The 15088-nt window shown below is 38.0% G+C and overlaps 1 protein-coding gene across 1 annotated transcript in view; it reads right to left on the bottom strand.

The window, feature by feature from the left end:
• The window catches only part of LZIC (leucine zipper and CTNNBIP1 domain containing), a 52750-nt gene extending 37914 nt beyond the window's left edge, over nt 1-14836 (bottom strand). The window contains exon 1 of the mRNA XM_063943832.1: nt 14735-14836. Within this exon, the coding sequence (XP_063799902.1) occupies nt 14735-14834 (100 nt within the window). The 5' untranslated portion in view covers nt 14835-14836. The remainder of the gene's footprint in view (nt 1-14734) is intronic.
• Between the last annotated feature and the right edge of the window lie 252 nt (nt 14837-15088).

Raw genomic sequence — 15088 nt, 5'->3', positions numbered from 1 at the left:
GTGATTATTATACTGATTACATATAATACATGGCAGTGACGCTGTACTGTGCATTATAGCGGGATATGAGTGATTATTATACTGATTACATATAATACATGGCAGTGACACTGTGCCTTATAGCGGTATATGAGTGATTATTATACTGATTACATATAATACATGGCAGTGACGCAGTACTGTGCCTTATAGCGGTATATGAGTGATTATTATACTGATTACATATAATACATGGCAGTGACGCTGTACTGTGCCTTATAGCGGTATATGAGTGATTATTATACTGATTACATATAATACATGGCAGTGACGCTGTACTGTGCCTTATAGCGGTATATGAGTGATTATTATACCGATTACATATAATACATGGCAGTGACACTGTACTGTGCCTTATAGCGGTATATGAGTGATTATTATACTGATTACATATAATACATGGCAGTGACACTGTACTGTGCCTTATAGCGGTATATGAGTGATTATTATACTGATTACATATAATACATGGCAGTGACGCTGTACTGTGCGTATAGCGGTATATGAGTGATTATTATACTGATTACATATAATACATGGCAGTGACGCTGTACTGTGCGTATAGCGGTATATGAGTGATTATTATACTGATTACATATAATACATGGCAGTGACGCTGTACTGTGCCTTATAGCGGTATATGAGTGATTATTATACTGATTACATATAATACATGGCAGTGACGCTGTACTGTGCGTATAGCGGGATATGAGTGATTATTATACTGATTACATATAATACATGGCAGTGACGTTGTACTGTGCCTTATAGCGGTATATGAGTGATTATTATACTGATTACATATAATACATGGCAGTGACGCTGTACTGTGCCTTATAGCGATATATGAGTGATTTTTATACTGATTACATATAATACATGGCAGTGACACTGTGCTTTATAGCGGGATATGAGTGATTATTATACTGATTACATATAATACATAGCAGTGACACTGTACTGTGCCTTATAGCGGTATATGAGTGATTATTATACTGATTACATATAATACATGGCAGTGACACTGTACTGTGCCTTATAGCGGGATATGAGTGATTATTATACTGATTACATATAATACATAGCAGTGACACTGTGCCTTATAGCGGTATATGAGTGATTATTATACTGATTACATATAATACATGGCAGTGACGCTGTACTGTGCGTATAGCGGTATATGAGTGATTATTATACTGATTACATATAATACATGGCAGTGACACTGTACTGTGCCTTATAGCGGTATATGAGTGATTATTATACTGATTACATATAATACATAGCAGTGACGCTGTACTGTGCCTTATAGTGGTATATGAGTGATTATTATACTGATTACATATAATACATCGCAGTGACACTGTGCATTATAGCGGGATATGAGTGATTATTATACTGATTACATAAAATACATGGCAGTGACACTGTACTGTGTCTTATAGCGGTATATGAGTGATTATTATACTGATTACATATAATATATGGCAGTGACGCAGTACTGTGTCTTATAGCGGTATATGAGTGATTATTATACTGATTACATATAATACATGGCAGTGACGCTGTACTGTGCGTATAGCGGTATATGAGTGATTATTATACTGATTACATATAATACATGGCAGTGACGCTGTACTGTGCGTATAGCGGTATATGAGTGATTATTATACTGATTACATATAATACATGGCAGTGAAGCTGTACTGTGCCTTATAGCGGGATATGAGTGATTATTATACTGATTACATAAAATACATGGCAGTGACACTGTACTGTGTCTTATAGCGGTATATGAGTGATTATTATACTGATTACATATAATACATGGCAGTGACGCAGTACTGTGCCTTATAGCGGTATATGAGTGATTATTATACTGATTACATATAATACATGGCAGTGACGCTGTGCCTTATAGCGGTATATCAGTGATTATTATACTGATTACATATAATACATGGCAGTGACACTGTGCCTTATAGTGATATATGAGTGATTATTATACTGATTACATATAATACATGGCAGTGACGCTGTACTGTGCGTATAGCGGGATATGAGTGATTATTATACTGATTACATATAATACATGGCAGTGACGTTGTACTGTGCCTTATAGCGGTATATGAGTGATTATTATACTGATTACATATAATACATGGCAGTGACGCTGTACTGTGCCTTATTGCGATATATGAGTGATTTTTATACTGATTACATATAATACATGGCAGTGACACTGTGCTTTATAGCGGGATATGAGTGATTATTATACTGATTACATATAATACATAGCAGTGACACTGTACTGTCCCTTATAGCGGTATATGAGTGATTATTATACTGATTACATATAATACATGGCAGTGACACTGTACTGTGCCTTATAGCGGGATATGAGTGATTATTATACTGATTACATATAATACATGGCAGTGACGCTGTACTGTGCCTTATAGCGGTATATGAGTGATTATTATACTGATTACATATAATACATAGCAGTGACACTGTGCCTTATAGCGGTATATGAGTGATTATTATACTGATTACATATAATACATGGCAGTGACGCTGTACTGTGCGTATAGCGGTATATGAGTGATTATTATACTGATTACATATAATACATGGCAGTGACACTGTACTGTGCCTTATAGCGGTATATGAGTGATTATTATACTGATTACATATAATACATAGCAGTGACGCTGTACTGTGCCTTATAGTGGTATATGAGTGATTATTATACTGATTACATATAATACATCGCAGTGACACTGTGCCTTATAGCGGGATATGAGTGATTATTATACTGATTACATAAAATACATGGCAGTGACACTGTACTGTGTCTTATAGCGGTATATGAGTGATTATTATACTGATTACATATAATATATGGCAGTGACGCAGTACTGTGTCTTATAGCGGTATATGAGTGATTATTATACTGATTACATATAATACATGGCAGTGAAGCTGTACTGTGCCTTATAGCGGGATATGAGTGATTATTATACTGATTACATAAAATACATGGCAGTGACACTGTACTGTGTCTTATAGCGGTATATGAGTGATTATTATACTGATTACATATAATACATGGCAGTGACGCAGTACTGTGCCTTATAGCGGTATATGAGTGATTATTATACTGATTACATATAATACATGGCAGTGAAGCTGTGCCTTATAGCGGTATATCAGTGATTATTATACTGATTACATATAATACATGGCAGTGACACTGTGCCTTATAGCGATATATGAGTGATTATTATACTGATTACATATAATACATGGCAGTGACGTTGTACTGTGCCTTATAGCGGTATATGAGTGATTATTATACTGATTACATATAATACATGGCAGTGACACTGTACTGTGCCTTATAGTGGTATATGAGTGATTATTATACTGATTACATATAATACATGGCAGTGACACTGTACTGTGCCTTATAGTGGTATATGAGTGATTATTATACTGATTACATATAATACATGGCAGTGACGCTGTACTGTGCTTATAGCGGTATATGAGTGATTATTATACTGATTACATATAATACATGGCAGTGAAACTGTACTGTGCCTTATAGCGGTATATGAGTGATTATTATACTGATTACATATAATACACATCGCAGTGACGCTGTACTGTGCCTCATAGCGGTATATGAGTGATTATTATACTGATTACATATAATACATGGCAGTGACGCTGTACTGTGCCTTATAGCGGTATATGAGTGATTATTATACTGATTACATATAATACATGGCAGTGACGCTGTACTGTGCGTATAGCGGGATATGAGTGATTATTATACTGATTACATATAATACATGGCAGTGACGCTGTACTGTGCGTATAGCGGTATATGAGTGATTATTATACTGATTACATATAATACATCGCAGTGACACTGTACTGTGCCTTATAGCGGGATATGAGTGATTATTATACTGATTACATATAATACATGGCAGTGACACTGTACTGTGCCTTATAGCGGTATATGAGTGATTATTATACTGATTACATATAACACATGGCAGTGACGCTGTACTGTGCCTTATAGCGGTATATGAGTGATTATTATACTGAATACATATAATACATGGCAGTGACGCTGTACTGTGCGTATAGCGGTATATGAGTGATTATTATACTGATTACATATAATACATGGCAGTGACGCTGTACTGTGCGTATAGCGGTATATGAGTGATTATTATACTGATTACATATAATACATGGCAGTGAAGCTGTACTGTGCCTTATAGCGGGATATGAGTGATTATTATACTGATTACATAAAATACATGGCAGTGACACTGTACTGTGTCTTATAGCGGTATATGAGTGATTATTATACTGATTACATATAATACATGGCAGTGACGCAGTACTGTGCCTTATAGCGGTATATGAGTGATTATTATACTGATTACATATAATACATGGCAGTGACGCTGTGCCTTATAGCGGTATATCAGTGATTATTATACTGATTACATATAATACATGGCAGTGACACTGTGCCTTATAGTGATATATGAGTGATTATTATACTGATTACATATAATACATGGCAGTGACGCTGTACTGTGCGTATAGCGGGATATGAGTGATTATTATACTGATTACATATAATACATGGCAGTGACGTTGTACTGTGCCTTATAGCGGTATATGAGTGATTATTATACTGATTACATATAATACATGGCAGTGACGCTGTACTGTGCCTTATTGCGATATATGAGTGATTTTTATACTGATTACATATAATACATGGCAGTGACACTGTGCTTTATAGCGGGATATGAGTGATTATTATACTGATTACATATAATACATAGCAGTGACACTGTACTGTGCCTTATAGCGGTATATGAGTGATTATTATACTGATTACATATAATACATGGCAGTGACACTGTACTGTGCCTTATAGCGGGATTTGAGTGATTATTATACTGATTACATATAATACATGGCAGTGACGCTGTACTGTGCCTTATAGCGGTATATGAGTGATTATTATACTGATTACATATAATACATAGCAGTGACACTGTGCCTTATAGCGGTATATGAGTGATTATTATACTGATTACATATAATACATGGCAGTGACGCTGTACTGTGCGTATAGCGGTATATGAGTGATTATTATACTGATTACATATAATACATGGCAGTGACACTGTACTGTGCCTTATAGCGGTATATGAGTGATTATTATACTGATTACATATAATACATAGCAGTGACGCTGTACTGTGCCTTATAGTGGTATATGAGTGATTATTATACTGATTACATATAATACATCGCAGTGACACTGTGCCTTATAGCGGGATATGAGTGATTATTATACTGATTACATAAAATACATGGCAGTGACACTGTACTGTGTCTTATAGCGGTATATGAGTGATTATTATACTGATTACATATAATATATGGCAGTGACGCAGTACTGTGTCTTATAGCGGTATATGAGTGATTATTATACTGATTACATATAATACATGGCAGTGAAGCTGTGCCTTATAGCGGTATATCAGTGATTATTATACTGATTACATATAATACATGGCAGTGACACTGTGCCTTATAGCGATATATGAGTGATTATTATACTGATTACATATAATACATGGCAGTGACGTTGTACTGTGCCTTATAGCGGTATATGAGTGATTACTATACTGATTACATATAATACATGGCAGTGACACTGTACTGTGCCTTATAGTGGTATATGAGTGATTATTATACTGATTACATATAATACATGGCAGTGACACTGTACTGTGCCTTATAGTGGTATATGAGTGATTATTATACTGATTACATATAATACATGGCAGTGACGCTGTACTGTGCTTATAGCGGTATATGAGTGATTATTATACTGATTACATATAATACATGGCAGTGAAACTGTACTGTGCCTTATAGCGGTATATGAGTGATTATTATACTGATTACATATAATACACATCGCAGTGACGCTGTACTGTGCCTCATAGCGGTATATGAGTGATAATTATACTGATTACATATAATACATGGCAGTGACGCTGTACTGTGCCTTATAGCGGTATATGAGTGATTATTATACTGATTACATATAATACATGGCAGTGACGCTGTACTGTGCGTATAGCGGGATATGAGTGATTATTATACTGATTACATATAATGCATGGCAGTGACGCTGTACTGTGCGTATAGCGGTATATGAGTGATTATTATACTGATTACATATAATACATCGCAGTGACACTGTACTGTGCCTTATAGCGGGATATGAGTGATTATTATACTGATTACATATAATACATGGCAGTGACACTGTACTGTGCCTTATAGCGGTATATGAGTGATTATTATACTGATTACATATAACACATGGCAGTGACGCTGTACTGTGCCTTATAGCGGTATATGAGTGATTATTATACTGATTACATATAATACATGGCAGTGACGCTGTACTGTGCGTATAGCGGTATATGAGTGATTATTATACTGATTACATATAATACATGGCAGTGACGCTGTACTGTGCGTATAGCGGTATATGAGTGATTATTATACTGATTACATATAATACATGGCAGTGACGCTGTACTGTGCGTATAGCGGGATATGAGTGATTATTATACTGATTACATATAATACATAGCAGTGACGCTGTACTGTGCCTTATAGCGGTATATGAGTGATTTTTATACTGATTACATATAATACATGGCAGTGACACTGTGCTTTATAGCGGGATATGAGTGATTATTATACTGATTACATATAATACATGGCAGTGACGCTGTACTGTGCGTATAGCGGTATATGAGTGATTATTATACTGATTACATATAATACATCACAGTGACGCTGTACTGTGACTTATAGCGGTATATGAGTGATTATTATACTGATTACATATAATACATGGCAGTGACGCAGTACTGTGCCTTATAGCGGGATATGAGTGATTATTATACTGATTACATATAATACATGGCAGTGACGCTGTACTGTGCCTTATAGCGGTATATGAGTGATTATTATACTGATTACATATAATACATGGCAGTGACGCTGTACTGTGCCTTATAGCGGTATATGAGTGATTATTATACCGATTACATATAATACATGGCAGTGACACTGTACTGTGCCTTATAGCGGGATATGAGTGATTATTATACCGATTACATATAATACATGGCAGTGACGCTGTACTGTGCCTTATAGCGGGATATGAGTGATTATTATACCGATTACATATAATACATGGCAGTGACGCTGTACTGTGCCTTATAGCGGGATATGAGTGATTATTATACCGATTACATATAATACATGGCAGTGACGCTGTACTGTGCCTTATAGCGGGATATGAGTGATTATTATACTGATTACATATAATACATCGCAGTGACGCTGTACTGTGCCTTATAGCGGGATATGAGTGATTATTATACCGATTACATATAATACATGGCAGTGACGCTGAACTGTGCGTATAGCGGTATATGAGTGATTATTATACTGATTACATATAATACATGGCAGTGAAGCTGTACTGTGCCTTATAGCGGTATATGAGTGATTATTATACTGATTACATATAATACATGGCAGTGAAGCTGTACTGTGCCTTATAGCGGTATATGAGTGATTATTATACTGATTACATATAATACATAGCAGTGACGCTGTACTGTGCCTTATAGCGGTATATGAGTGATTATTATACTGATTACATATAATACATGGCAGTGACGCTGTACTGTGCTTATAGCGGTATATGAGTGATTATTATACTGATTACATATAATACATAGCAGTGACGCTGTACAATGCCTTATAGCGGGATATGAGTGATTATTATACTGATTACATATAATACACATCGCAGTGACGCTGTACTGTGCCTTATAGCGGTATATGAGTGATTATTATACTGAATACATATAATACACATCGCAGTGACGCTGTACTGTGCCTTATAGCGGTATATGAGTGATTATTATACTGATTACATATAATACATGGCAGTGACGCTGTACTGTGCTTATAGCGGTATATGAGTGATTATTATACTGATTACATATAATACATAGCAGTGACGCTGTACTGTGCCTTATAGTGGTATATGAGTGATTATTATACTGATTACATATAATACATCGCAGTGACACTGTGCCTTATAGCGGGATATGAGTGATTATTATACTGATTACATAAAATACATGGCAGTGACACTGTGCCTTATAGCGGTATATGAGTGATTATTATACTGATTACATATAATACATGGCAGTGACGCTGTACTGTGCTTATAGCGGTATATGAGTGATTATTATACTGATTACATATAATACATGGCAGTGACGCTGTACTGTGCCTTATAGCGGTATATGAGTGATTATTATACTGATTACATATAATACATGGCAGTGACGCAGTACTGTGCCTTATAGCGGTATATGAGTGATTATTATACTGATTACATATAATACATGGCAGTGACACTGTACTGTGCCTTATAGCGGCATATGAGTGATTATTATACTGATTACATATAATACATCGCAGTGACACTGTACTGTGCCTTATAGCGGTATATGAGTGATTATTATACTGATTACATATAATACATGGCAGTGACGCTGTACTGTGCCTTATAGCGGTATATGAGTGATTATTATACTGATTACATATAATACATGGCAGTGACGCTGTACTGTGCGTATAGCGGTATATGAGTGATTATTATACTGATTACATATAATACATGGCAGTGACGCAGTACTGTGCCTTATAGCGGGATATGAGTGATTATTATACTGATTACATATAATACATGGCAGTGACGCTGTACTGTGCCTTATAGCGGGATATGAGTGATTATTATACTGATTACATATAATTTATTTATTTATTTATTTATTAGCAGTTTCTTATATAGCGCAGCATATTCCGTTGCGCTTTACAACTAGAACAACAATTTTAGAACAAAATTGGGCAAAGACAGACAGACAGACAGACAGACAGAGGTAGGAAGGCCCTGCTCGCAAGCTTACAATCTATAGGGAAATAGGCATTGATACACAAGGATAGATGCTACCTGTCACATAATGGTTCCCCAGGTTGCTAGGTTCTTATATGATATGATCACCCAGCAATGTTGGAAGACAAAATGTGAGTTTATGTGGACTGTACAGAGGGGATGTAACTTGATAGGGAAGCTGTGAAGGTTATGTGTGTGGGTCTGAAATTTGGTAGGCTTGTCTGAAGAGATGAGTTTTCAGAGAACGTTTAAAGGTTTGGAGACTAGAGGAGAGTCTTATTGTGCGTGGGAGTGCATTCCACAGAGTGGGTGAAGCCCGGGTAAAGTCCTGTAATTTTGAGTGGGAACAGGTAATACATGTGGATGAGAGACGCAGATCTTGTGCAGAGCGGAGAGGTCTGGTAGGGAGATATTTTGAGATGAGTGAGGAGATGTATGATGGTGCAGTTTGGTTAATAGCCTTGTATGTAAGTAAAAGTATTTTATATTTGACACGGTAGAATACCGGTAACCAATGGAGGGACTGACAGAGCGGATCAGCAGATGAAGAACGTCTGGAGAGGAAGATTAGCCTCGCAGCTGCATTTAAAATGGATTGAAGTGGTGATAGCCTATGTTTGGGAAGACCAGTAAGGAAACTATTACAATAATCAATGCGGGAGATGATGAGTGCATGGATTAGAGTTTTTGCAGTGTCTTGTGTAAGATAAGGGCGTATTTTGGATATGTTTTTAAGGTGCATGTAACATGATTTAGAGACAGATTGAATGTGTGGAACAAAGGACAGTTCAGAGTCAAGGGTGACACCTAGGCAACGAGCTTGTGGGGTGGGGTGGATAGTTGCATTGTCAACAGTTATAGAGATATCAGGTTGGTAACTACTCTTAGCTGGTGGGAAAATAATTAATTCGGTTTTGGAAATGTTGAGTTTGAGGTGGCGAGATGACATCCAAGATGAAATGGCAGACAGGCATCCAGTGACACGAGCCAATACTGGTGGTGACAAATCTGGGGAGGATAGGTAGATTTGAGTATCATCAGCATACAAATGATACTGAAATCCAAAGGAGCTGATTAGTTTACCAAGAGAGGAGGTATAGATTGAGAAAAGCAGAGGACCTAAGACTGAGCCTTGCGGTACTCCAACTGATAGAGGTAGAGAAGAGGAGGTAGAATCAGAGAAGTGAACACTGAAAGAGCGATTAGATAGGTAGGATGAGAACCAAGAAAGGGCTGTGTCCTGAAGACCTAGGGATTGTAGTGTTTGTATGAGAAGAGAGTGGTCAACAGTGTCAAAAGCAGCAGAGAGATCTAGAAGAATAAGTAGTGTGTAATGGCCTTTTGATCTAGCAGTGACTAGATCATTCACTACTTTGGTCAGTGCCGTCTCTGTGGAGTGTTGGGCACGAAAGCCTGACTGAAGTGGATCCAATAAGTTGTGCGAGTTAAGAAAGTGTGTAAGGCGAGTGTAGGCAAGCCTCTCAAGTAGCTTGGAGGGACTGGGTAGCTGAGAAATGGGACGGTAGTTAGAGAGTGTGTTTGGGTCAGAGTTGTGTTTTTTTAGAATGGGAGTAATGACTGCATGTTTAAACAGAGAGGGAAAGATACCAGTAGAGAGAGAGAGATTACAGATTTTAGTTAAGGTTGGGATAAGCACAGGAGACAAAGTTTTACTGACCTGTGAGGGTATAGGATCAAGAGGAGAGGTAGTGGAGTAGGAGGATGAAAAGAGTGTTGATACTTCATCTTCACTTGTGGGATCAAATGAAGAGAAAGTGCCAGAGGGTTCAGGTAAGGAATTGAGCAGGTCACTGGCTGAGTTAGAGCATACCATTTCATCTCGGATTTTATCAATCTTATCCTTGAAGTAGGAAGCAAGTTCTTGTGCACGGATAGTAGCTAGTGGGGGAGGTGAGGGAGGGTAAAGAAGTGATTTAAATGTATTAAAAAGTCGCTTGGGGTTGTTGGCATGATAAGAGATGAGAGATTGGAAATATGTTTGTTTGGCAGTGTCCAGGGCCTGACGATAGGAGTGGTAGGTAGTCTTATATGTGAGAAAGTCACTTGGATTCTGAGATTTCCGCCACTGACGTTCTACTTTACGTGACAGTTTTTGTAGGTGTCTTGTTGATTTAGAGTGCCATGGTTGGCATCTAAGCCTACGTGGAGTGTGATGGGTAGCTGGAGCCACTTCATCAAGGGCACTCTCTAGGGTCTGGTGCAGGTGTGATACAGCAGTGTCAGGTGTAGTAAATGTCGAGATTGGTGAGAGCAGTTGTTGCAGAGAAGTGGAAATACATGGCAGTGACGCTGTACTGTGCGTATAGCGGTATATGAGTGATTATTATACTGATTACATATAATACATGGCAGTGACACTCTACTGTGCCTTATAGCGGGATATGAGTGATTATTATACTGATTACATATAATACATGGCAGTGACGCTGTACTGTGCCTTATAGCGGTATATGAGTGATTATTATACTGATTACATATAATACACATCGCAGTGACGCTGTACTGTGCCTCATAGCGGTATATGAGTGATTATTATACTGACTACATATAATAAATGGCAGTGAAGCTGTACTGTGCCTTATAGCGGGATATGAGTGATTATTATACTGATTACATATAATACATGGCAGTGACGCAGTACTGTGCCTTATAGCGGTATATGAGTGATTATTATACTGATTACATATAATACATGGCAGTGACACTGTACTGTGCCTTATAGCGGTATATGAGTGATTATTATACTGATTACATATAATACATGGCAGTGAAGCTGTACTGTGCCTTATAGCGGTATATGAGTGATTATTATACTGATTACATATAATACATGGCAGTGAAGCTGTACTGTGCCTTATAGCGGGATATGAGTGATTATTATACTGATTACATATAATACATCGCAGTGACACTGTACTGTGCCTTATAGCGGTATATGAGTGATTATTATACTGATTACATATAATACATGGCAGTGACGCTGTACTGTGCCTTATAGCGGTATATGAGTGATTATTATACTGATTACATATAATACATGGCAGTGACACTGTACTGTGCCTTATAGCGGTATATGAGTGATTATTATACTGATTACATATAATACATGGCAGTGAAACTGTACTGTGCCTTATAGCGGTATATGAGTGATTATTATACTGATTACATATAATACATGGCAGTGACGCTGTACTGTGCCTTATAGCGGTATATGAGTGATTATTATACTGATTACATATAATACATGGCAGTGACACTGTACTGTGCCTTATAGCGGTATATTAGTGATTATTATACTGATTACATATAATACATCGCAGTGACGCAGTACTGTGCCTTATAGCGGTATATGAGTGATTATTATACTGATTACATATAATACATGGCAGTGAAGCTGTACTGTGCCTTATAGCGGGATATGAGTGATTATTATACTGATTACATATAATACATTTCAGTGAAGCTGTACTGTGCCTTATAGCGGGATATGAGTGATTATTATACTGATTACATATAATACATCGCAGTGACACTGTACTGTGCTTTATAGCGGTATATGAGTGATTATTATACTGATTACATATAATACATCGCAGTGACGCTGTACTGTGCCTTATAGCGGTATATGAGTGATTATTATACTGATTACATATAATACATGGCAGTGACACTGTGCCTTATAGCGGTATATGAGTGATTATTATACTGATTACATATAATACATCGCAGTGACACTGTACTGTGCTTTATAGCGGTATATGAGTGATTATTATACTGATTACATATAATACATCGCAGTGACGCTGTACTGTGCCTTATAGCGGTATATGAGTGATTATTATACTGATTACATATAATACATGGCAGTGACACTGTGCCTTATAGCGGTATATGAATGATTATTATACTGATTACATATAATACATCGCAGTGACACTGTACTGTGCCTTATAGCGGTATATGAGTGATTATTGTACTGATTACATATAATACATGGCAGTGATGCTATACTGTGTGCCTTATAGCGGGATATGAGTGATTATTATATTGATTACATAATACATGGCAGTGACACTGTACTGTGCCTTACAGCGGTATATGAGTGATTATTATACTGATTACATATAATACATGGCAGTGACACTGTACTGTGCCTTATAGCGGTATATGAGTGATTATTATACTGATTACATATAATACATGGCAGTGACGCTGTACTGTGCCTTACAGCGGTATATGAGTGATTATTATACTGATTACATATAATACACCGCAGTGACACTGTACTGTGCCCTATAGCGGTATATGAGTGATTATTATACTGATTACATATAATACATGACAGTGACGCTGTACTGTGCCTTATAGCGGTATATGAGTGATTATTATACTGATTACATATAATACATGGCAGTGACGCTGTAATGTGCCTTATATCGGTATATGAGTGATTATTATACTGATTACATATAATACATGGCAGTGACGCTGTACTGTGCCTTACAGCGGTATATGAGTGATTATTATACTGATTACATATAATACACCGCAGTGACACTGTACTGTGCCCTATAGCGGTATATGAGTGATTATTATACTGATTACATATAATACATGACAGTGACGCTGTACTGTGCCTTATAGCGGTATATGAGTGATTATTATACTGATTACATATAATACATGACAGTGACGCTGTACTGTGCCTTATAGCGGTATATGAGTGATTATTATACTGATTACATATAATACACCGCAGTGACACTGTACTGTGCCCTATAGCGGTATATGAGTGATTATTATACTGATTACATATAATACATGACAGTGACGCTGTACTGTGCCTTATAGCGGTATATGAGTGATTATTATACTGATTACATATAATACATGACAGTGACGCTGTACTGTGCCTTATAGCGGTATATGAGTGATTATTATACTGATTACATATAATACATGGCAGTGACACTGTACTGTGCCTTATAGCGGGATATGAGTGATTATTATACTGATTACATATAATACATGGCAGGACATGCATGTAGTGCAGTCTGTGCACAGTGACAGCACCTCTCCCCCTGCACACTGTCATACCACCCATGTGTACAGGAGGACATGCATGTAGTGCAGTGTATGCACAGTGACAGCACCTCTCCCCCTGCACACTGTCATACCACCCATGTGTACAGGAGGACATGCATGTAGTGCAGTGTGTGCAGTGACAGCATCTCTCCCCCTGCACACTGTCATACCACCCATGTGTACAGGAGGACATGCATGTAGTGCAGTGTATGCACAGTGACAGCACCTCTCCCCCTGCACACTGCCATACCACCCGTGTGTACAGGAGGACATGCATGTAGTGCAGTGTATGCACAGTGACAGCACCTCTCCCCCTGCACACTGTCATACCACCCATGTGTACAGGAGGACATGCATGTAGTGCAGTGTGTGCAGTGACAGCACCTCTCCCCCTGCAGACTGCTGCACCAGCTGGGAGACACACAGGTACTATACACACACAGACCCTCCTGTGGCCGCCACGTTGCTCCTCCCTACCTGAGGCTACAGCAGCTGGGGACCTCAGCCGGCAACGCACACACTTCCTGCTGACGTCACCCGGGGAACCAATGGAAGCGGAACCAGGAAGGACTCGCATCGGGTGCGACGTGGATTTCCGTCCCCCATGTGGCTGGTGAGTTTTGTTGATTGACACATTGCTGGGAGGGTGGAGGCCGTGTGCTGAGGGGGGAATACGTAGCTCAGTGCTCACTCACCCCCTCCCCAATATACTGTCCTGTGCTCACTCACACTCCCCAGTATACTATGCTGTGCTCACTCACACCCTCCCCAGTGTACTGTCCTGTGCTCACTCACCCCCTCCCCAATATACTGTCCTGTGCTCCCTCACAC

This window comes from Pseudophryne corroboree, chromosome 10 (genome assembly GCF_028390025.1).
Source record: "Pseudophryne corroboree isolate aPseCor3 chromosome 10, aPseCor3.hap2, whole genome shotgun sequence".
NCBI lineage: Eukaryota > Metazoa > Chordata > Amphibia > Anura > Myobatrachidae > Pseudophryne > Pseudophryne corroboree.
The sequence above is the reverse complement of the archived record's forward strand: the minus strand, read 5'-3'. Positions and strand labels throughout refer to the sequence as shown.